The sequence below is a fragment of the Silene latifolia genome, chromosome X, assembly GCF_048544455.1.
Source record: "Silene latifolia isolate original U9 population chromosome X, ASM4854445v1, whole genome shotgun sequence".
Classification (NCBI taxonomy): Eukaryota; Viridiplantae; Streptophyta; class Magnoliopsida; order Caryophyllales; family Caryophyllaceae; genus Silene; species Silene latifolia.
In genome coordinates, this window is record NC_133537.1 from 60,818,344 (window position 1) to 60,844,600 (window position 26,257).

The following is a 26,257-nucleotide window of genomic DNA, read 5'->3' on the forward strand; positions in this document are numbered from 1 at the left end:
ATAAATTCTCTCTAAATGGACATATATACCCCATCCATGGAGAATAGGTCGTCGATTGGCCGTTTGCTGGTGGCAACGGAGGTGATGCACCACTACCGTGCACGGTTTGAGCGGAGTTCTTGTCCGGTTTGGTGGGTGGGGCATGGTGGGGCCGACAAGGTGGTGGTATCGTGGAGGTGGCGGGGGTGGCGGGGGTGGTGGTGGTCATGGTTTGGGTGGTTGGTGGTAATGGTGGGGTGGTGTCGGTGGTTTTATGGTGGGTGGTTGTGGGGATGTGGGGATTGAATAGTGGGGGAAGAGTTATATGAGGGTAATTAGGTAATTTTGTTGGTTTCTTAATTCACTCCCCCAAACCAAAAGGGAAGAAAATAGGGGATTGGAGGGAGTAAAGAAAACAAAGGTAGTTGAAAACCAAAAAAAATAATATAAGGTAGTGTTTTTACAAATACCCCTAAATATAAGGTAGTTTTTGATAAAAAAACCTAGTAATAACAAAGAAACAATACCTTCAAGAGTAGTTCATAGGCAATTGTTCTTCCGATTTCACGAACTTCAGCAAAAGTGTCGCTCTGTTTCCTGTCATTCACCAAATCTTTTAACTGATGAAGATGCAGCTGAAGGACTGCTAACGGAAGTCGACCAGACATAAGAGCATCTTTGACTACAGTTTTCAAGTCCAAATTGTTCATCTCCCAACGTGCAAACATATCGTTAGGGTTCTCCAAAGGGAGTTTTCTTCTTGGAATTGACCCTGCTACAACAACTGATGTTTCATCTTGTATTCCTGAATGATCAACATTATCAGAACCCCGTGAATTAACAGGAACCAATGCGAGGTTTTCAGGATCACGAAAACCCATATCTGCTTCAAGAGTGGTGGATTCATATTGGTCTTGATTATCCATTAATATTCCATCAGTTCTGCCTATAGAAAGCTGGTCATCAACAAGCGAAGAACTTTGCTGGTTCTCAAGATCTTGTGCTTGCCAAGCCTCTATCTGTGGTTCCAGTAGTTGCAATCAGAATTTTACACTGAATAAGAAGTTAATATTCATGTCAAAGAGGGAGCAGGGTCAAAAAAGATAAAAACATACCGCTCCTTGTCCAGGCCTTTTATATTTTGCAGCAAGCTGACATTGAATATTTCGGATGATTTCCAAATAATAAGACAATTCATGAAGCCTTTTTGAATATGAGCGATCATCTTCTTGTGTACACGGCAAAGATCGGGGTAATAAAAGGATACCTGTTTCTTGTATCCTTTGCAATTCACATTTGTTTTGGAGCTCTATAAATGCAAGTCTACGAAGCATTTTGATACAGAAACGTGTTCCCAATGAAAGTAATCTGCAGCAATCAGTTAAACATTTAGCTAAACGAGATAGAAACATAATGAGTGCAAGACTTCTATCATTACACAGTAAGACACTTACATAGTTACATAGGTAGCAAGAAACAACTTTTGTACAACTAGCTAAAGGTTGGCCATGTACAACTTCAATTTTTTCCTAACACGCTTTAGACAGAAGGCATACTGAGTAGTTTTTGTAGGTTGTATACTGCATATCATGTTCTAAACTTCATGTACACAGCCTACCTCGGGTAGCAGACATGTTCTGCAGAAGCATGTAGCCATGTAGAGTTTTAGACTTCAGTACTCGTCAGGAAATAAGGCCATTAAATTTATACAAGCCTTAATGAAATAAACATCAGGTGAAAGTTCTTAGATATTCAGACAATCAAGTAGGGTACCATCTGTAAGGTTGTGACAGGATACAGGGAGGCCCAGATGTAAGCAGCCTCCCTCAAGTAACAAATATTAAATAATTCTGCGGTACACCCAGTATATCACGCCACCATACACCGGTTACACCCTAACTAGTGAGAACCTTCTTTTCTATTTCACATAGATTCTCCTTCGTTATTTATAGGATATGATGTCAATTTCAATTTTCTCATTTGTTTGGGTGTACAATGACGTGGAATCTTCTCATGTACCTAAGAATTTCTCGCGGACATGTTCTCTATTAGGACCTCTCTTGCTTGTCAGAAATAAAAGTTTAGTTTTTAAATTTGAGACTACTATGATTATATCACCTGATGCTAAATTTATTAGGACTTTTCTTTTATTTTGGTTGGGTATGAGGGAAGGGGATCAAATTGTGTCAACATGCAAGTGTCAATAAAGAGCTCCAGTGACAAAATCATCAAGCAACATTTATATGCAGAAAATTACATCCAGGGTGTCTTTTTGTATATGGGCGTCATCCCAGCTCCCAGCAATCTTTCTGTAGATAAGTGTCACCTTTATGACATTTTTTTGTATGTGGAAATCCCCCACTTGGTGCCCCGTAATTATATATTGTCTTGTCCAAAAAAATGCAGAAACATCCTTCTCTTCAAGATGACCATTTTTTACAGCAACTACTTGAATGAATAACAGAAATAAATAGCATGAAGCAAGTGGAGTATTTGTCGCATAAAAAAGGAGGAAAAAAAAGCACCATGCATTGTCGGGAAAGACTAGAAAGCTATATACTTGACAATAAAACAGGATGTATACATGAGGCACTTGCACTTTGTTCAAATCAACGAACTGTGCATTACATGAAAATTTTTCCGAGACTAAATCTAGAGGATATCGAGCTGTGAGGGAATGGCATGAATCGATGAACAACATTTACCCAATGAGATCCACGGCACAGCATGACGCCATGGTGCCCATGACAGTACTCTTAAAATTAGGCAAAAGGCAAAGATTAATCACTCATGTAGTCATGTAACAGATACAAGTATACAACACAACAAATGAACAAAGTACAGAAATGACACATACAAGAAGACACTGCAATAAACATTCACACACACTTAATTTACCATACCTTAAGGCAGCAGGTACCTCAACATCATTTCCAACTTTGTGAACCATTGTGTATATGGCAGCAAAAATCAGTCGCAAGATACCTTCTTCAGCGATATTGACTTCAGCAAGCATTTCTAGAGCTCTGTTAATATTTTTAAAGTAAATACTCCTTGAGATATATGTACACAGGCTACGCGCTCAGTGCAGTATAAATTATTTATGAACGATAAACGTACAATCAATGATCAGAATTTGAAAGCGGTCATTTACAAAAAAAAAAAAAAAAATCATTACCGCTTACTGCCTCCGTCCCACCAACTCTCAACCTTGAAATATCTTGTTTAGTGGCATCATTCCAATATTGATATTTCCACCCAATCAACGTCTCCCCTTACACTATACTACTCACCCGTCAGACAAAACCCTCATTATTAATGACAAGCCGTCATGAGGTATCCAAGTCAGGTAAACACTCATGGTTGTTACTAAAAAGAAAACTAAGATAGTAAGCCACATGCATTAATCATACTCTGCGAAACAATTGTTTCAGTCACTTTTCAAACTCTCACTTGTACTCATACTTTCAAAGTTTTACAATGCTCGGCACTAATGTACTTCAGCATCTAATAAACAGGCTGACGTTGGCAAGTTGCTCACGAATGTATGCTTCTGGTCAAACTTTATTGGGATTTACAAGTTTGCAGTTTCATAATTAGAACTAAATAATTCATTATTATAAGAAAAATAGAGAATATTGTGCATAACTTACTGCTCAATCTCTTCAAACATTAAGTACGTCAATGCTAATTGCAGTCGACAAAGCCGAGAAACTTTGAGGTCCCAATCTGCAGTGTCACAAAGATATATGTTAACAGAGTATATACTTACCATCTCAAGATATGTTTGCACAAAGCAAGAAATCAAAAGCAACTTGTGACAAGACAAGCCTCAAACAACTTAATTACAAACTATTTCCTTCAACAGTTCAACTTGCATAAACTCTTTTTGCCACCAACCCCACCCTACCATAGTATTCATACAAATGTGCCAGCTGCCTGATAATCCACATCTGATAGTAGCCACTAGGCAAAAAAATTTCCAAGGACTTAAAGAGTTCAATTTACATATAGGTGACAGGCTTTGGACTGTAAAAGGTCAAGTAAAATGACAAACGAGGCTCTTCACTGGGTCAATACAGATTTATCTCCCACACAAGATATTTTAGCATAAACTTTCACTCGTCAACAGGTGCTGCTCGAACAAGTACCAAGCAGTAAGGTTTAGGTTACAAATAGAGGGGGAAATAAGTGCCTTGACAAGGTTCAATCATTCTGCTTGACAAACAACATATGAATAACCAACAAATGTTTCAATAAAGTTTACCCTCCAAAAAAAGTGACGTAATCTCTCCCTCTCCTCCCTAAAAAAACCTAGTCCAATCTTCAAGAAGGGGAAATCGCCAACCAATTTTGGTGGTAATAAGCCACATATTTTCATTTAAACTTCGCATTTATATGTACAAATAATTGCTCTCTATATATACGCGAGTTTTTCTTCCATGTGTCGGGTGGGTTTTATCTCTCAATATGAGAATAGGGAGCTCCTAACGTTTAGGGTACCTACAAGATAATAGAGGATATTTATAAGCGTAATATTTTGATTTTAGTGACCTTTGTTAAGGAGGGTGATTTTTGCCTAATTTTGTTTATACCTACTTTAATTTTGATGTCTTTTGTACATGTCATATGACCTTATTAATGAAATTGATCTTCCCATCAAAGAAAAGCACGAATGATACCACAAATTGTAGAAATCACTTACTATTCTGCAAACACAAGCGATCAGCTTCATCCGGACCTTCATATAGAATAACTCTATCAAGTACTGCCACTTGCCACGGTAAAACAAGTGGTTTTGTTCCGTTATACATAGAAGAACCCTGTAAATTATGAACAGTTCCTTCACTTTCATTGTTTTTGGACATCAAATGGATTCGATGGAAGTTCAATGGCACTGAGACAGAGGGAAGAACAACTGAAACTGCATTCCTAGTAATTAAATACAAACACCCTTGAAAATTGCAACCAATAGCATCTCCATCAACACCTTGCACATCAAATGTTCTATTAAGGAGGCCCAAACATTTGTCATCAGAACAGTTAGGCTCTATGTACAAACTGGTATGCGCAATATAGCTCCTTTCACTTCTCAAATTTTTTCTTCTAATGAGACGAGTTATCCCAAGATTAGAAAAACATATAGTGTCCGCAGTATCAAATCTTGCAATGGGAAGAAAGAACCTCCTATTACAGTGTGGATGATGAGAATCAGAAATATTTTTAACACCATTGTGGGGAACACTAGAGAAGCCATGTAAACTTAAGTCATCTTGATTCAACCCCCCCTGACTATGCCAATTGCGAACACTTTCGAGTTGAAAATAATTATTTTCATGGCTCAAAAATAGTTTTTGACTTTTTGAAGAGAAGTTTACTGATTTTTCAGAGACCAGAGAAGCAGAAAGTATCTTTTGCTGGCCTATGTCGGAATAACCAACATCCCAAGGAGCCAAAAGGCCAAGCCTTAGATACTGCGGAAGAAGTTTATCAACCATAGTATACTTATCTGGCACATGATCGGTCGCACATACAATATAAGCTACACCACACTCATCAACAACAGTAAAACAAGACGAATAAGGAGCGCCTATCAATCTACGGAACCTTTGTTTGCCAGCAATAGTACGAGCGGAATCTAGCTTCTGTCTTAGCAAATCATCTTCTGCCACACCATTACCATTTATAAAAACATTTGCTTGTATTGGGTGAACTCCGTATATCTGTAACAAGTTCACATATGCAATATATTCGCCTGTAGTCGCTCCATGAAGAAAAACTGATCCAAACTTGTTTAGAGAAACAAGAAACTTATCAAAAATTTGGAAGTCAACCCACTCGACTTCAGAGCTCATATCTGTTTGTGGAAGCTTAATAGAATAGAGCCACTGCAAGCCAAATAAGTCCACTAGAGCAACAATAACAATGATGTCTGGTTTTTTATAGCTACAGTCCATACTATCATCACATCCAGTTGACAGAACAAATCCAATCAAGTGGCCAAACGTGCTAGAAAACACTCTCAGACAAACATAGGGTATGCTCCTGGCAAAATTTCCATCTATGAACCTTAGATCTGCAACACTAGTTTTATTGTCCCCTGGTTTAGGAATACGTTTCCCTTCAGAAGCGCCATCATTCAATGATGAACGTGCATCCGAAATGAAGCCTAGAAAACAAGACTCATTGAAAGAAACAGGGAAGGAGACCACATATGCCGCACAGGGAAGTTTCGATTTCTCAGGAAAACGGGTCATAATAATACCTTCTGATTCCATAGTCTCAGCTGAGCTCATAAAGGTCTGCAGCCACTTTTTGGAGGGCAATGCACTAGATAGATGGCTCGCTGAATCCTCACCAGCACAGTGCGGACGTACTTCAGCTTCACTACTCCTACTTGCCATGGAAACATCTCCAACAGTCTTGTTATCATAAGATGATACACTAGAAGGACCCCAATTCATCCACTTTCCTACCTCATTTGCACCTTTAATTGGTGGCTGGACAAGTTCATCACTGTACTTTAACTGACGGAATGCGTGAACTGTTACGCCACGTTCACCAACAACAAAGAGAAACTCCCTAAATGGTGCTTCTGTGTGCTGTTTATACATATCCCCACACGACCCCCAGGCCAGTGAATTTACATCAGAAATAAAAGGGCAAGTATTTGATTGTGAAATATTCCTTTCAGGAGAAAATCCATTATCAGAAACTCCTTCAACTGATCCAGAAGTACCCGGCAAATTTTCTAACGAATCTAACCTACGAGATGATGAAGACACTGAATTTACATGCTCTTGATGTTCATATCTACCACTTTCACAGGTTATGGAGTAAGGGTCTCCTGCAAAGAGTGTTCTATATAAATATTGAACAAACTACAAAAAAAAAACATAACAACAACAACATTACCCCAGTGCCTCAATGGCTCCCGCAAATTGCGGGGTAAGGGGGGTCGGATGTACGCAGCCTACCCTTGTGTTAGCAACACAAAGAGGCTGTTTCCGAATGACCCAAGATGAAAATTGCGTCGAGAACTGCATCGAAGGACCGCTACTTCACAAAAGAAAGAAGAGCAGCCACTTTAGTGAGCCATTTTTTTTTTGTATTTTCCATATTTCCATTGGAGCCAAAGACTCATTACTCTTTGGTTATGGAATAATAATAATAATAATAAAAAAAAAAGTAAAACAGATCTGGGTCACCTTTTGTTAGAGGAAGCAATAAGGCTTCGTTTTGATATGAATGCAGCAGTAACAGCTCTCTTGTAGGAGAGAGAAACGCTTCAGAGTACTCAGACACATCTAGCTGGACACGAGAAGGGTCTAATTTGTGCAACTGCAACACAACTGGACCTTCCGTATTCTCTTGAACGTCCATATCTGGTTTCAAATAATAGCAAACAATTTAGCACCATGAAAATCAAAACCGAGAAAATGTCATCCATTTCCAACAGAATAACCACAGTACATCCTTCACTCCAAATTGTTGGTAAATTACGAGAGAGAAAATGTGTCAGTTTGTGATACCTATGCCACTTAGCATATTTTATTATGAATGCAATATAGTAAGTCACATCACCATATTAATAAATACAACTTTACAATACATTCAGCATTCATCATCAGCATTGCACCAGTGCCCTCACTAAATATGTCATATATGGAGTATGCCATATTGCAACTCTTACACACTTGCAAAATAAACTGCAAATTTTTCTACCATATATATGTCATGCTCAACAGCGAGTAATCGTCCATCCAACATTATACACAAACGCACAATCCGACTTATGCGTGATATTTCCTATCACTTGATGCAGCCTTGCAATCTTACCCTACCAGTGCAAACTATGCAAAAAATTAACCAATCTCTCAATGCACATAACAGCGGTTGCAACGAACATTACTCACAAATCTGCAATCAAACTAAACTAAGTTCCGGACAAAATTAAGACATTATCTGAGCGAAATCAAATCAAAAACACGCCACCGAATGCGCAAACGAGTAACCGAAATCGAGTACTTCACACAAAACACAAGCTAACTTATCCATATCATTTCCTACTTTAACATCTTACATGCAGTAATGCATAACAATTATCAAACTAGTACATAAACGCACTGAAATTCACAAGATTACTCAAATAAACAATAATAATCACAAAAACCGATAATAACGAAGCAGAAAACAGATTAAAATAAACAAATAAACCTAAGCCAATCACAAATAAAAGCAATTAAAATCGAAATTGAGTGATTAAATCGAAGATTAGTACTAACCTGAGCAAGTAAAAACAGCTCTGAAATAACTGGAAAATGTTAATCAATCAATCAAATAGGGATTGATTGAAGAAATCCGTGATGAAGAAAGTCCATATTTGATGGAGGTGAAATTACCGGAATATCAGCGATATTTTGTCGTGTGTTGCAGATGATGCTTGTATTATTATTAAATGATTTATATTTTATATTTTATAATTGTAATAAAAGGGATGGAGATTCAGGAGAGAGAAAATTGATGGAGGAGGAAGGAAGGAGAAAGAGAGCGGGAGAAGATTGTAACAAAGTTGTGAACTAGATCATTTACTGGGCCAACATTTTTGGGTTTTGTTTTCTTATGAGTTATGATGACAATACTTAGATTTTTTATTTTTTGGATATTCTCTCGTGTACCCCTCAACTTTTTCATTTTCTATGATATACCCCTTTTTTCATGCAAAAAAATTTGACCGTTAATAACTCTTGGCTACAAGTTCAGAATACGATAAACTTTTTTTCCAAATTGACTGTCTTTAAGAGGTCTTCCGTTTGAAAAAAAATTCACCGACGTCTCAACTCGTAGTCGGGAATTATGGTCGGTCAAAGTTTATTCGTTAAAAAATGTTTGACCAACCATAACTACTGACTAAGAGTTCAAAACGCGGTGAATTTTTTTTTCAAATTGAAGGCCTTGACGAGATAATTGGTTTGGGAAAAAAATTACCGTTTTCTAAACACATAATAGAGAATTATTGTCGGTCAATGTTTTTTTGCGAAAAACGAGGGGTACACCATAGAAAACGAAAAAGTTCGGGGGTACACGAGAGAATATCCCTTATTTTTTTTATTTTTTTTTTGGGCGTGGATTTTCGTTTACTCATTACCGTACACTCTTGACTATTTTACCACTCTCATTTTCTCATTCTTTCCCTGCCTTGAATAACCTATCTCGACTCAGCCCCTTATACAGTAAACTTCTCACACAAGCATTAGCCAACTAATTGAGAAATTAGCGAGATTAAGACAAACCCAAGTGAAGATATCAACCAAAGATTGTATAAAAACAACAGAAAATGAAAGAGGAAGAACACAAATTATACAAATCAGATAACGTTGTCATGATAATTAACCCAACAAAAATATATTGAATTCTTGATCTGATTAGCTAACTGAAATTTTTAAGGGAGATGGAACCACTGGGATTAAGAAAATGTATTCAAAAATGGACAAATTAATCGTTTTATGGTAGGTTGTTGTTGAGCAGTTGGATATGCACCATATTCGATTTATTGTATATTGGTTTTTGATTTCACACTGATTTGTTGATGTAATTTTAACGCATACGGCTAATTAAGAGGTATTCGCCGGAGGGGTGGGGGAAGGGCAGCCAGCCAGTGAAAATTGGGCGGTGATCCGATGGTGGGAGTGTACGGTGGTGGTGGTTGGAGATTGAACGATGCAGTACATTTTTCTACCGAATTTTTTTTTTTAAGGGTAAGTAATGGAAAGAAGTAGACGAAATGTACTGTAATGAGTAAAAAACGTACTGCGAAAATAAATTGCGTTTTTTTTTTTGAAGTATTTAACATTTCAGTAACTCTCATATAAGACCGTCTTATAGCATAAGACGACCCAATAGGAGAATCTAGCCCAACCAACACAAGGAGATATAAATAAACACAATTGCACAACAAGAAAAGGAAAGGATCGTACTTTTTCACATGCGAAAATTATTCTTTCACATACGATTTTTACATTTTTACCCTTGTCATTTTTTCTCACCTCTCACCCTAAACTCAATAACACTCACCCACCCACAAAAAATCCACCCCTCCCTCTCAGTCCCGTCTGACCCTGCCCACCGGCATCCCCTCCCTTGCTCCGGCGTCCCCTCTTGTCAGCCAATCCACTAGACCGACCACCTGGCACCACCACGTAGTCTAACATATTTTTTCATTGTATAAGGGGAGACTAAGCCATGTTATCCCCGCCTATACGCCTAGTTCCGTTGTTGTAATTATTATTATTTTCAACGTGAATCTATAAGTGCTATTTAGCTTGCTTAATAAGTTAGCAGTACACATACCATTAGAAGGTAGAAATGGCCAAGTGAAATATGAAAGAACAATTACTAGCAAAAAAACGAGAGATTGTGCAATTTGATAAGGTTGACAGCATAACCCTTACACTTGTGCAACGAAAGACAACTTCCTCTACACCGCACAGTCTCTCCCTCGTGCACAGGCGGCTAGTCGTTTGAGGTCACTTTAAGTCATTTGGGATTGGGTCAATTATAAATCGGGACTTTTCGGATTGGGTCACCTCGGGTCGGGTCAACATTAGGTCAGACAATGTTCGGGTCGGGTCTGGGTCAGGTTGGGTCGATTCGGGTTTCGGGTCATATTCGGGTCAAGCAAGTTTGGGTCATTTCCGGGTCTCGGATCGGCCTTTTCGGATCGGGTCATTCGGGTCTGACCCATTTTGCCAGATTTACGCACAGCCACTATCACTACCTCTTAACAATTATCTTATTCTGGACACGGGGGGCCCACGGGGTCGCTTGGGAAAACAAGCGTTTGCATTTGTGGAGTCGCCACCAATTTATTGTGGAAAATTGGAAACCGTTCGAATACTTCGCGTCATGTCAAGACACAAAGTAATGACATAGACACTAAGAACTCGTTACCCTTAGCATTCTATGTCTAGAATGACTCTCGTGGATGCCAATGAACACGGATGTTCACGAGAGATCCGGGAGTAAGAGGTGAGGTACGTATTAGGAAGCTCTTTTGATCGAACACCTAATCCCGCCCGCCTCGATAGCGGCCTCTACTAATGATTAGGGACGTTATCTATACTTGATATGTTGTCGATTATATGCATGCAATGCAACATCCAACAAATTAATCCTAGCATGTGGAGATTAACTAAGTCGGTGAACATGTAGTTTAACATACAATGGGGTCGAAGTAGGGATTCACATTGATTACATGTGAAAGCGAACAATAATAAAGATACAATAAAATACAATAATTAAAATTACAATAAATACAATAGTTTGATTGATTTACGTCAAAAATACACTTAAAACGGATAATTTGAGAAAAGAAAAAGAAAAAGAAAAAATAAATTAAGGTTAGAAAACGAACAGATTAGTAATGATAATACGGGTAATAGTCGATTAATACGTAAGCTAATGAACTAGGTCAGAGCAACAACGGAAGTTCGAGGCGTAACTCAACCGAATAAAGCAGCAGAGCTGCGTCCCTTGGAAGAGGCGCAGTGGTCACTGCGTGAGGTGAGTTATGGCTGTGAAGCCGGAACTGCATATCGTTAATATTCATTGGTAATTTAATGACCGATTAATGATATTTGACTCGGATGGAAGTGATTTAACAGATTATTTACATATGAATGGGTCATGAAAGTAATAAAGAACGGACTCAAACTAATTAACAATTACAAATGAATTAATTACTAATTACAAATTTTGGTCAATATGAATTAATTAGGTTTGCTAATGCGATTTAATTAGGTTTATTTACACAAATTCAATTAGATTAGGTGATAAAGAACAGACGAAAATATACAAAAGATGAATTTCAGAGACTTGATATGGATGAATCGAATCTTTAAAACCCGGATTTGATTTTAATGACGAAAACCCGCAAATATTGGTTATTTGGTATTTAAGTCGGAAATTAAAAAGTGAGAAGTAACTAATTATATGTTAAAATTATTATACGAATGAATAATGAAGAAAAATAAAGAAATCGGAATAAAAAGACGAATCAACGAAGAACAAAGGAAGAAGAAGAAAAGCAGAAACAGCGACAACCTCTGGAAGAGGTGCAACAGATGCTGCGACTCTTCGAAGAGGCGCATCAGTTGCTGCGTTTCTTCTCAACGTCTGCCCTCTGTTAATTCGAAAGAAAGGGTTTAATAAAAGGTTTTATAAATCGGTTTTAAATATGTTTTCGACGTAAATCTTACAATAATTTATACAATAAAAGGGTACAATAATAAAACATGGGATTTACACCCTCAGACTTACATGTTTGACGAAACGAGATTGACTAAGTTAACGATTAGTGATTGCTCGACTCGAATGTACGACGAAAGTGCCCTCTTAAGAGGAATTAAGCTAAATTGATTAAGTTGATTGAGTGAAGTTGGTCAAATTGGTCGGTCATGCAAAACGAGGCTGGTACTCAGAAGGATCCGAGCTTACGTGGTCGAAAGTTCAAGCACGTAGACGCCAATAAGCAAAGAGCACGGTCTTAGAATGCAAAGGGAGAAGAGAATGGCGGACACTCGCGTGAGAAATATGAGGAACGAAGGTCCCTATTTATACTAATCACACGGAGGAATTAGGGTTCCGGTAAAACTTTGGAAACAAATCTTGAAAAGATCTTAAAATACGCAGAAAAGAGCTGGGGAGAGGCGCAGCAGCCACTGCGGCTCTTGGAAGAGGCGCAGCATGTGCTGCGTCCTTTCCCCAGGAGTTTCCTCCTGCGGAAGAAAGATTTTCCGCGTTTCTGTTATGGAATTGCGGTAGATCTCAACTTCCTTTTTGTTTAAAATATAATTTCGGGATATATTTTGCCAAAAGATAAAAAGATTGAAATATGGAATAGAGTTATCCGGAATATTGCAAAACACTCCGACTCGGCATTTTAGACGGTTTATTAGAAAATGAGAACAGTTTTTTTGACCCGGACTCCAAATGATCTCTAATTACTGTCAAAACGACCGTAACGGCGCGTATATGACGACCAAGGGGTAGGCACAAGTAGATGAGCTATCACTTGACGATAAACTTACGAATTGTCATAAATCGTTCCGTGTACCAAACATGCGGCCCAATCATCATCGGGTGGCTTGCGGGAGGTGCAGAAACGAGGTATCTACAGAGCCCCCACTTTGACTGAGGCTTGGACAAGGTGAAAGTCAAAGTATAGCCATCAGGTCAATCGAAGATTACAACCTGACGACTATGGCGACGCGAGGCGGCTCAAGGGGTCTGAGCCAAGGACCTGTCGTCGGGAACATTTTAGAGTCTGTCGACTTCCGGGGAGGGTCGTTTAAAGTCCATTAGACTACGTAAGGAAGCTCGCCAGCCATAAGAAGAGATCATACCTGAGACTTCTTTCTTTGAGAGGAAATAAAACGTAATATTGAAGGACAGCAGGACGTCGGTAGAAACTGCTGGGGGAAATCTGCTTGCGTCGGTCTCAAGCGAACTCCGACAAAACTTGAGGTTGATTCTGCTTGCGTCGGTCTCAAGCGAACTCCATATCTCGAGAAGAACAATCGGCTGTCATGAACTCTCGCTGCGGCAATAATTGAGGCGTGTCGAAACACCGTCCGAGGAAATCCGCTCATTGTTGCAAGCGAAGTCTTGATAAAGTACTGTGACAATTCACAGTCTACTCGGAAATACGGGTCCGGACGAGGAATAAATATCAAACGGACCAAATATGCGATTTATGGTGTTGAAGAAGAGGCGCACCAAAGATGGGCCCACAAATAACGAACTTATAACGAATTTTTGAAAATCGAATTGGAGGGAAGCTGAGGAAGAGGTGCAGCAAGAGCTACGACTCTTGGAAGAGGCGCAGCACCTGTTGCGTCTTTTCCTGGGTTCGTCCATGTCTGGGTAAAAACTCGACAGAACCCGTGTTTATTCATAATAACAAAACACAAAATTCTCTAAAACTCTCTCAAATTCCGTCGACATTCCGCCAAAATTTGATCAAAAGTTTGCATTAATTATGACTAATCGAGGTATGTGTCCTATTCTTGCATTAACATCCGTATTTTGCTTGATTTGAGTCGAGAAAATTAGGGTTTTCAACCCAAATAACTCGAAAATTTGGGGCTTTTCCCCCAAATGAATTTGCCTTGTGAAATTGACATTAGAAATGGATAATTGGTAGTGTAAGGAACATAACCATGCGTTCTTTTCGAATTTTCATTGAGTATTGAGCATTTGAGTAGAATTGTGACGGTTTCACAGTTGTGTCGTAAATTGCTTCGAAAATGGCCTTAGGATTGCCCATTTGCGATGAAACTTGACATTTGGAATCCTCGTGTGATGGGTAAACTTCCTACCATCTCGGATTTTTGATTTGCGACAGCTTTTTCAGGATACTTTTCTAAGGCATAATCGCCGTTATAACGAAATGCTGCTGAAATTTCGACTCAAACCCATGATTAGGCTTGAACTTAGACTTGACTTGACCCATTTTCACCACATGAGTGGTCGGGTTTCGAAAGAAGTGGCCAAAGATGGCGAGAAAAGAGCTATTTTCGGAGCTTGAAAGCTTGAAAATACCTTAACCGAGGCTCGCCGTCACTTGACGCGGCCTAATTTACTCTAATTTTGAAGGCGACGAGGCTTCTACGTTGGGGAGGGCTCCCATGGACGTGGATATTGACTTCGACCCGTCTCTTACTTTTGAGGAGGTGCTAGAGGCGGTGTTTGCTGAGCAGGCCGCCGAGGAGGAGGCTGTTGAGGAGGTGGCTCCGAGGCGGGCCAACGTCGGACGAGGCGGTCACCAGCTAGCGAGGGCACCCCAGTGGGCTGAGATATGGGATGGCCGACATCTCATCTGGGCAGCGGAGAGTCACTTGTCTTATAGGACGGTGAAGAGCTTGGTAAATCTTTAAGCTTGTTATTCTCTCATCATCTTTCTTTACTTATTTATTTGCCGTTTTATTTCTCTCTCACTTCGGGCTAAAGATAGATTTGCGTCGAATTGATATAAGAGGCTGGGAACATGAGGTCCTTTTCTGGCTACACGACGATGATGGAGGCTTACGGGAGACTGTCGGAGGAGGAGCAGGCCATCATCGAGCTTGGAGCTTTTAGAGCCCTGGTGCGAGCGTGGAGGGAGATCAAAGGAAGGAAGCTTCGGGCTAACCTGTGCCTGATTCGAGCCTTCCTTGATCGGTACTAGGACACGACCTCGACCTTTCACATGCCTTTTGGCGAGGTTGGGGTCACGTTGGAGGATTACGGCATGATTTCTGGTCTGTTGTGTGGAGCGGAGGCTGTGGTGTGGCCGTCGACGGCCATGAGGGTGGACTCGGCCGAGGTCAGGAGGCTGATCGGCTGGAACCTAACGGCGAGTGCTGCTACGGTTCCCGGGCTAGTGCCGCGCACTTACGTCAGGGATTACTTTGCGGGTAAGACCCCGGCGTTGGTGACGATGGACGGGAGGGAGGTGGCTTCTCCTCCTTGCACAACGGAGCAGAGAGCCCGCTTGTGGCTCTGGTGGTTCTTGTCTTCACTCTACCTTGGAGACAAGGGGGAGAGGCTGTCGACGAAGCTTCTTCCCTTCGTTTCTGACTTGAGTGACCTAGGTCGTTGGGACTGGGTCACCCCTGGCTTTGCGGTCCTCACTCGCTACATGAGGGCCATGGTTCGTCCTGAACTGCTGGAGAAGGGGACCTCTCCTGCTATTGTTGGCCCTGGACTACTGTTGGAGGTATGAACCTTCATTTTATATCATGAAAGATCATTTTTTCTTCTTATCGAATCATGAGAGATCGTCATTGATTATCTTGTTCTGCAGGCGTGGGTGTACTCCTACTTTCTGGGCTTTGCGCCCAAGAGGACGGAGCCTGGGCCTAGGGCTTATCCCGTTGTGAGGGATTGGGTGATGTGTCGTAGGAAGAGCCAGCGCTCTTCTTACGATGTCTGTCGACGGGGCGTGAATGCCCTGAAGCTGAGTGACGTAAGTACTTCTTAATCACTTTTCTTCACTTGCTCATTCATTACTCTTTAGAAACGATCATTGGAATTACCTCTTGTTTGCTTGTCTTAGTGGGTGCCCAGGCCTTGGGCGGACTACCTTGACGCCCCTCCTTTCGTGGCCGAGGTCCTTCGACCTAGGAGCTCGGGTCGGTTGCTGTTGAGGACGTCGATGGGTCCAGTGTGGTATCTGGGCGAGCGCCTTACTCGTCAGTGCTATCGTGATGCTTTCACGGTTCCCATCGATCCTCCTCCGACGATGTTTAGGGAGCCTTCCGATGCTGAGAGGGAGGCTGACTTAGCAGACGTTGGTGGCGACGCTCTTCTTCTTCCTGGCGAGGATTACTCTGCGTTCATTCGCCGGAGGCTGGCGTACTGGCCGGTCGTGGTAAGTGCTTCATTTTTCCTTTTTGAGTTGACTTGATAAAATGATGAATGATCATCAAATAAAGAATTCATTTGAATTTTCAGGAGGTTGAGGAGACGGACGTCGAGCCCCCAGCGTACCCTGAGACCCTCGAGTACACTGACACAGCGGGTATGACGACGATCTCCGAGCTTCGCGACTTCGGCGAGGCGGTGACAGACGCTGACCTAGAGGAGTGGCAGCACTTGGTCAGGAGGGTAAGTTCCCGACTTAGTTAGCTTTTGCTGTTGTACAAGAATACACTTGTCCATTTTATTGAAACCTTTGTTTATTGAAATGCAGGTGGCGCCGTCTCGGCACGTTACATTGTGGAGGGTAGCCAACCGGCTGCGGGCTACTGCCATTGAGGCACTTGCTGGTGGTTGAGGACGTCAGGTATGAACCTTTCGTTTTACTTCATTTTGAATTTTTGTAGTTTCTTGTATTTGAAACGATTGAAATGAGGCATTTCTTTGTCATTTGCAGAGGGAGCGCGACCTGGAGCGTGAGCTTGCGCAGTCCCATGAGGAGACGGCTCGCCTGCTGAGGGAGTTGGAGGTTCGAGACGTCGAGATTGCCTCTCTTGAGGCCAGGGTCACTGAGTGGGGCGACCAGGAATAGTTGTCTCTATTTTTGTTGCTTCTGTTGTTTGTATCACACACATTTTGTACACTTTAGGACATCATTTTGGACTTAGGACTTGTTTTCGGGCAAGAGCCCCCCCAGTTTGATGTACATACAACATTTTGATTGTATATATGACGGCCTGAGTGCCTTTGCTGTTGAGTCGTCTTGTTCGTCCCTGCAGGTTAGCTTTGAACAGGTTTGGTAGATGACTGTTTGCGCCGTCATTCTGCCGAAATTTACATAGAAATCTCACATAAAACGCATATTGTACATATGGCCTAAACTAGCGCAAAACAAAGAAAAGACCTAAAATAAAGTGAAAAAATTGCCCAGAAATGAGCGCAAAAATTGTCGAAAATGACCGGACGGTAGGGAGGGCTACCCCCTAAAAAAACGAAAAAAAGAAACGTATAAGTGTGAAATGAAATGTGAAACGGGAGTAAAATGATTCCCCAAAAAGGAAAATAACTGAAATGGGTAAGTGTGCTTATTTGCCGAAAATGTCGATTTTGCCTCGACAAGCGTGTCCGGAAAATTAGGAAACAAAATATATGGTAATTTGACGAAATTACCAAAACAATAACCTATACGAATAGGAAATTATATCAAGAGGAATTAGGAAAGATCGAACGCGGAAAAAATCAGAGAAACCCTCTTAGGAAGAGGCGCAGCTGTGGACATGGGCCACAGGCCGGTCTGTGGATTTAGGCCACCTACCGATCTGCGGTCACGGGCCACCTTCATGCCAATCCAATCTGTGGACATGCAGCGGTCTTTTGAAAGCCACGGTCGGCGGCCTAAAAATGCTTTCGACCGGATCGCTTTAGATCGCTCGGTTTCGTCTCGGCAAAGGTCTCGAAACGATTAGAGATGTTCGGAGTCGCCACCAAGCATTTATGGGATGCTTGGAACCCGTTCGAATCCAATTTATACCTCGGTCAAATGAAGCACAAAGCAGTGTTTGACATAGGTACTAAAGATAAGGACTCGTCCCCCTTTTAGCATTCTATGCCTAAAATGATTCTCGTACGCCCTGGATAAGGCTATCCACTATCCAAAGGTTCTGAGTAAAGGGTGAGGGTACGTATTGGGAAGCCCTTTAATCGGACACCCAATCCCGCCCGCGTTAGCGGCCTCTACTGATCGATCGTGGTTGTTTAAGTGCAAGAGTTGATAAAACGGTGTAAATGCATGAATGCACATCCAAAAGTTTTAACCTAACATGTGAGATTTCTAAGTCGGTTTGTTAATCCAAGTATCAGGCATAAGATGTCAAGTTGGATTTAAATTGATTTGCATGTGAAAACGAAAATTAAACATCCATTTACCAAGTTCGGGTTATGATGCTTAACACGATCCATTTATTGAAAAAGGGTGTCAAATGACAAAGTGTAAAAACACGTAAACTTGTCAATCTGAACCGTCATGTATAGGAGTTAACCGTAGTCGGGATCGTCCTAGACAAGTACCAAAACAGGACAGAACAGTGCCAGGCAGCCCCTTTGGGGCGCGAGCCTATTGGCGAGGTAAGGGCTCTGCCCAGATTTTAAAATATGAAAACAGGAGCCTCTTTTGGCGCGAGCCATGGGGCGAGCCAAGAGGGCGTCTCCTAGTTGTAAAAAAAAAAGGTTGTTTAAAACGTTGTTGAAAAGGTTATTTAAAACCGTATTTGCGATAAATGTTTGCAAGCATGATTTGCATGACTCAGAATAATTACTATTATGTTAGTAATATTCATTGTCGGATTTGTAAGTTTGAAAAGCATAGTTTACAAATAAAAATGCAAAATGTTTGATTTGAACTAATCATGTTAAGTTCATTTCTTTGTAATTAGTCAAGTTTGTCATCGTGCTCGGATTAAACCGACAAGGTATAAAGAACCAAGGATGATTATGAATTATGACTAATATATTTACAAATGTAAACAAATAAGAAAAATGGTAAATAAAATAAAAGGGGGTTAAAATACCCATTAAAATGTAATTAACCAATAATATCATCGAGTTACGGAATAAACCGTCATGGTATAAAGAACTAAGGATGATTTTATTTTATGGTTAAAACGTTTATCATAAAAATGATTTGAAACATTTGAAACGGTAGAAACCGATTACAAATAAGAAATGAAATAAAGAGGAAAGACGAGAACAATCACGGTTGAGTCTAACCTGGACACCCATAAGAGGCGCGAGCCTCCCTGCATAGCAAGGAGCTCCTGTCTCAGGCCAAAACTCGGTTTTGGCTCGTCTAACCTATATTTGAATCGTGTTGTGCATTATTCATGCTTATAGACTCATAAAAACAGTAGAAATATGAAATAAGTGAGTTGTTTACACCCTCAAACTTACGTGTATTGATAGTTGCGTGGTAGACGACTTTAGAGACGGTTTTCTCTTTGTGACTACTCGCGATCAAAGAAGTTTAAAAGAGTGCCTTAAAAAAGGATTTGGTTTTGAAAATATGTTGAAAATATGTTGATTAAAACATGTTGATTGATGAGTTGAGTTGGTCAAATGGGTCGATCGAATGCACGGCGACGGTACCAAACAAAATGTGTAAGGCTTGTGTTTACGATCGGTAGGTCATAAACACGTGTCGATTTTGTGACTTAGGAAGTCGGGTCTAGTAGTTTAAGGGAGAAGGAGGGGGCGGACTCTCGCGTGAAGATTATGGGGTGCGAAGGGTGGTATTTATAGAGAAATATGGGATGGTAGGTCGGTCGATTTTGCTTGGAGGCTAAGGAGACACCTGATGTGAACATTATTTGCGCACATTTAGTCCCTTAATCGAGCATATTTTTCATACTATTATATCATTTCATGGCCATTTTATCCGTCAAAACCTTCCTATTTGCTTTTCTAGCGCATTTCATATGTTTTGTAGAAATGGAGATAAATGAGGTGGAAATTCCCGTCTCTCGTGCTTATTTGGAAGGTTATTGATGATATTGGATGGACTAGTATGAAGAGGAGGCAAGAACGAGAGCCAACAACACAAGAATAAGGGGTATGCAAGAGGAGGATGACGAGAAGGAAGTCAATGCAAGAAGAAATTGCTCGGAACCAAACCAAGAGTTGCTCCTTTGGCTCTGAAAGTATGCTAGATGGAACGGCGTCGAAAAAACAAGTGATCTAGGCTTTTGAATCACTCCAATAGGAGTCCGGATGAGAAAATGACGCCCGTTTTACAAACCGAGGTCAAACAAAGAAGCTGTCCGCCAATCCGCCCGTCTTCCCCTCAAGACGCTCGGATTCACCCAATCCGCCCGTTATCCCCTCAAGACGCCCGGATTGTTAGACAGAAAGAAAAAAATAATTACACAGCCCAGAATCCGAGCGTCCCGAGACCAATCCGCTCGGATTCCCTTACAGCAACTTTCGTGTTCTTCTTGTTCTATGAAGGATGCGCGTATTTTTCAAAGACCGGCGAAAAGGAGACCGGAGTCTCTCTTGAGACCGGCGATTCCCTACCCAACAATTAGCATTGTTAAATTACTATTTTACCCTTGCTTAACCTAATGATGCTCTATTATATATACCCCATTTGTAATAATCAAATCATCAAGCTTCCTTAGGTTAAATCAATCCTTCCTTAGATTAGATTAGGAGTAGATTAGAATAGATTATCATTTAATCTTTCCACAAATTACACATTAATCTTTCCTTAATTATTGTTCAAGATTATTATTGAGTAATTCAAGTTTATTATTGGGTAATTAGAAGATTATTGGGTTTATTGGGAGATTGACAACCTTCCATCAATCATCAAGTTCTTCTATTATTCATTGCATTATTATTTTAGAATCTCCATAGGTATAATCCTCTTAATTCTTGTTTTAATTATTGTTAATCTTTCTTACTTGTTCATTATGTTTGGCTTTGTTAGTATGATTGACAACCTTATTAACATGTTAAACTTGATCATGAGTGAGTAGTTACTTAGCTAGGATTAATGGGTAATTAGGGGAAATAAACATGGGGAATGATTCATGCTTAATCTAATATGCTTGCATAATTAATTTGCTTGTTTGTTGTGATTTCAACTTATGCACATGTTATGTTTGATGAAATGCTAAGCCTATGAATCCTTGCATTTACAACCATCACTTATCTTTTCAATGAGACTTGTAAGACATAAACCAACTCGAGTCTCATTAGACCATGCATGGATAGGGAGGATTAAGTCGACTTGTAGGTGTTGTACAATCTAATCGATTCGGCTCCGGGACCCAAACCTTCCTAGAATTGTAAGATATAAACCAACTCGATCCATCACAACAATAATTGCTTGCATCTAGTAGGAAACATGTTTGTATGATCAACTCCCATGAATCCCTTATGAACCCATAACATCCTAGTGCTTTTAGTCATTTGTTTACATTTCCTAGTTCATTGTTTGCTTTACTTTGTTACTTTTACTACTTTAGAATACAACTACAAACCCCATCAATTGTGACATTAGCACAAATTGAGATAGATAGACTTAGAACCCAAAGCACACCGTCCCATGGATCGACCTCGACTTACCACTAACTAGTAGTTTGTTAAGTATTATAAATGTGTTTGATTGGATGTGTGACGACCAACTCTTGTCCTATCAAAATGGCGCCGTTGCCGGGGATGGTGCTATGTGATTAAGTTCTTACTTGTTTGTCTATTTTAATTGTGCTTTCACCTTGAGGAACTTGTTCCTCAAGGATTGTTCTTACCATTTTTATTGTAGTTTCCATGTTTGTAGTTGTATCTTTATCTTAGATATGATGATGACCCAAGACTTTGTACATGGAGTATGTGGTGGATCTTTTGAGTATGACTATGGGTATGGGGAGTTTGTGGAGCAAGTCAACACAAACCTACCTTACACCTCATACAATGAAAATCCTAACTACTACCCCAATTTCTCCCACCAAAATCCCCACACCCAATATCCACAACACCCACCCACCCAATACCCACTTCACAATGAATTTTAATTGCCACAATACAACCACTTTCACACTTACCCACAACAAGAAGGAGAACCCATTCAAAATGTGATTCTCCAAATGATGGGAGATCTACAAAACTTCTTCAAACAAATGCTAGAGGAAAGCCAAAAGAGGGACAATGTTCTTCAAAGCATTGTTACCCATGGTGAGGAGTTGGAAATTCAAATTGCCCAAATGAAAGAAGCCCAAGTAACTACTTCTTACCATTCCTTAGACATTGATCATGAATGCGAGTTTGAAGGAGTTACCTTTGATGAGAAATGGGAAGAGCCTATCTCCTTGAGCTCTTGTGAGTATGAAAGTGTGGTATTTGATGAGGAAGACATGAGGTTGAGTAAGCCAAATACTCTTAGCCTTTGTGAGTATGAGGGTGTATCATTTGATGTGAAAATTGAGGTGTTGGAGAAAGAGTTAATGAAGAGGAGTGAAGCCCCTATTTATGATTCATATGGAGAAAGCGATGATGATGCATCTATGGAAGAAGATGATGAGGGAAATATGGACTCAAATGATGAATGGAGTTATGGGATTAGATTTCTTGAGGAACCCATCCTTGAAAAGTTTGAAGATTGCTTCGATGAAGAGGAGGAATGCCTTCATGAAAACCTTTTCGCACCCACTGTGGAGCCTATGATAATTGGAGATGACATTATGGACCTTCTCACGAAAGTCAAATCGTCATACAAGAATTACTTAGTGGGGAAGCTCAAAGAAAAGGTTAAGAAGGAGTCTATATGTGGAAATTTGGCATCCACTATCCCAACTCCTAAGACATCCCATCATCAATGCCATGAAAGTTCGCCTTCTATCCTTGGATAATTGACTAGTCCAAGCATTTGCGTCGTCAACTTTGGAAGAAATAGGAGCAACCGGAAAAGCCCCCATGGCAAGAATCTCAAGTTTGCTAGTTTTAAGAGCCGGGAAGGCCATCATCACAAAGCAAAAGAGAAGGGGAAGGAGTTCAAAGGGAGGTCCCTCATGGATTGGCCCTACTTCATTTTGAAATGGTTCAAGACTTATTCATGCTTACTTGAGAACCATTCACAAACCTTTGATCAACTATTGAGAGCATTGAGCTCCATGGATAATGGAATATGAATGAGTTTGGTGGAGTCCTCCCTCAAACCACCATTTGTAAGATATCCTTTCCTTTCACTTTGCATTACATTTCCACTTTCATTTAGTTATTTACATATACATTAAGCTTGCATTTGTATTATATTTCATTTTGCATTCACAATAGTTAGTTTATATAGTATAGTTGCATTGTAATATATCTCACATGATTAGATTAGTTTATATTGTATTATATCTCACATGATTCATGTAGATAGTTGCATATAGATTAGAATTCATGCATAGTCACTAATGGCCAAACCTATTCATTTCTAGAAATAGTGTTTAAATCGGTTTGGGGAGGTTTGATCATAGGTGACCATAGCTTACTAGAAATCATGCATCAACTAGTATAGTGTAGATTGCATTCATTTCTTATATATGTCATATAGAATTGCATTTAGTTAGAGCATGCATTCATTCATATCATTGCATTTATTCAAAAATTCAAAAACATGTATTTCCTTTTTATTCCTACTCCTACATGTACATTGAGGACAATGTCCAAAATAAAGTGGGGGATGAGAATTTATATTTCAAAATACATAAAAATTGAAAAATTTCGAAAAATCCCAAAAACATGTAATTTTATTTCATAAAATCAAAAACCATAAAAATTGAACAATTGAAAAAACCAAAAACAAGTTCATTTCCCTTGTAGTGTAGACATGTATATATTGTTTGTATATATATATTATGCTTGTCTATCCTTGTTCACATTGATCGACTACGGCACATCCGAGACATGAGGATATTGAAGACCGCATGGTGATCTTTCCAATCTCCTTTTTCCTCTCTATGTTAATGACTATGTGGCTTTATTTTGATTGATGCGGTATAAATAATGTGAATTTAGGACTTGCATTTAGATTATTTGGCATATTAGTTGGTAGAATCATTTGCATTAGGATGTATATATGTTAGTTGCATCATGACATGTAGTTTGCATGTTTAGAAATTTTTTGTGAAACCGTTTATTTGGGAAGCATGACAAGTGTATATTGGCCCTAGTAGATGCCTTTTCTTCTTAATATTTTGCTTGTTAGAATACTTGTAAAACACCCTAGGATGTGTCATGCTAGTATCCTTTGACCCATGGATTAAGGCCTAGTCAAGAGTACCTTGTGGTGTGATAACTCCTTGGCTACCATTTATTCCAAGGTGACCCTTGAAACCATGCAACCATCATCCATCCATGTTCTACCATACATTTTGTCATCAAAGAGAATGGGAACAAAAAGAAATTGTTCAAAATTTGAGTTCAAGAAATGAAATGAAAAGTAAAAAAGTTTGCAAATGCATCAAAAGAAAAGAGGAGTAAAAAAAATGAAAACTCCTATGCTTCAAATATAAGGCACCCTCGTTACTAATTGGGGTGACTTTGAAAATGTTCAAAAGAAAATGCAAAAAGTTGAAAAGTTGTCAAGTGTTGAATTGCCAAACATCAAAGAAATGGCAAAAAGAAAGTGTTCTCAATTGACAAATGCCACAAGAAATTGGAGGGAAAAACAAAAACAAAAGCAAACTCCCAGAATGAAACTCAAATATATATTGATCCCTTTATCCATCGTATCCATTTTTGTGCATGGTAGAGAGGGGACGACCCTTCTTCTTGTCTAGGCAAGAAGGGGAATTCCGCGATTCTCCAATGTTTCTAACACCATATGGAGTCTATTCTTGACAAAAGCATTTAACGATTGAGGACAAAGGTACCCTAGCTTGACACAATTTGGAGGTGATTTATTGGTATCCTTCTAGGCTTAGTAATTTGAAGAAATTGCATCTATGAAGGAGTGTGTACCTTTGAATTGCTTCCCTTGTAGATAATTTCCGCCACTTAGATGAGAAAAGTGGCTATTCTTTTGTAGATGCATCCATTACTTGATTTTGTGTGCTTTAATGTTTGGATGTGTCGCCATTTTGGCAAGCCCCACCTTGCCTTGCAAGAAGGCATCCTACCTCATGGTTGTCTTGTTGTGAGTTGAAGGGGCGGAGTGAGACCCGCTAATTGTCTCATATCGGTTATATTAGTAGGTTAGTTTAAATAAAGGTCTAGTTTTTGTCACCTCTTTACTCGGGACGAGTAAAGGTTCGGTTTGGGGATATTTGATGTGAACATTATTTGCGCACATTTAGTCCCCTAATCGAGCCTATTTTGCATACTATTATATCATTTCATGGCCATTTTATCCGTCAAAACCTTCCTATTTGCTTTTCTAGCGCATTTCATATGTTTTGTAGAAAAGGAGATAAATGAGGCAGAAATTCCCATCTCTCGTGCTTATTTGGAAGGTTATTGATGATATTGGATGGACTAGTATGAAGAGGAGGCAAGAACGAGAGCCAACAACACAAGAATAAGGGGTATGCAAGAGGAGGATGACGAGAAGGAAGTCAATGCAAGAAGAAATTGCTCGGAACCAAACCAAGAGTTGATCTTTTGGCTCTGAAAGTATTCTAGATGGAACGGCGTCGAAAAAACAAGTGATCTAGGCTTTTGAATCACTCCAATAGGAGTCCGGATGAGAAAATGACGTCCGTTTTACAAACCGAGGTCAAACAAAGAAGCTGTCCGCCAATCCGCCCGTCTTCCCCTCAAGACGCTCGGATTCACCCAATCCGCCCGTTATCCCCTCAAGACGCTCGGATTGTTAGACAGAAAGAAAAAAATAATTACACAGCCCAGAATCCGAGCGTCCCGAGACCAATCCGCTCGGATTCCCTTACAGCAACTTTCGTGTTCTTCTTGTTCTATGAAGGATGCGCGTATTTTTCAAAGACCGGCGAAAAGGAGACCGGAGTCTCTCTTGAGACCGGCGATTCCCTACCCAACAATTAGCATTGTTAAATTATTATTTTACCCTTGCTTAACCTAATGATGCTCTATTATATATACCCCATTTGTAATAATCAAATCATCAAGCTTCCTTAGGTTAAATCAATCCTTCCTTAGATTAGATTAGGAGTAGATTAGAATAGATTATCATTTAATCTTTCCACAAATTACACATTAATCTTTCCTTAATTATTGTTCAAGATTATTATTGAGTAATTCAAGTTTATTATTGGGTAATTAGAAGATTATTGGGTTTATTGGGAGATTGACAACCTTCCATCAA

At 39.9% G+C, this 26,257-nt stretch overlaps 1 protein-coding gene across 1 annotated transcript in view; it reads right to left on the bottom strand.

Moving 5' to 3' along the window:
- Positions 1–8,577, bottom strand: part of LOC141623336 (uncharacterized) — a 29,104-nt gene extending 20,527 nt beyond the window's left edge. The window contains exons 1-7 of the mRNA XM_074439448.1: positions 8,265–8,577; positions 7,188–7,364; positions 4,685–6,826; positions 3,633–3,708; positions 2,883–3,005; positions 1,095–1,347; positions 507–998 (exon numbers count right to left, since the gene is read on the bottom strand). Coding sequence (XP_074295549.1) covers positions 507–998; positions 1,095–1,347; positions 2,883–3,005; positions 3,633–3,708; positions 4,685–6,826; positions 7,188–7,362 — 3,261 coding nt within the window. The 5' untranslated portion in view covers positions 7,363–7,364; positions 8,265–8,577. The remainder of the gene's footprint in view (positions 1–506; positions 999–1,094; positions 1,348–2,882; positions 3,006–3,632; positions 3,709–4,684; positions 6,827–7,187; positions 7,365–8,264) is intronic.
- Between the last annotated feature and the right edge of the window lie 17,680 nt (positions 8,578–26,257).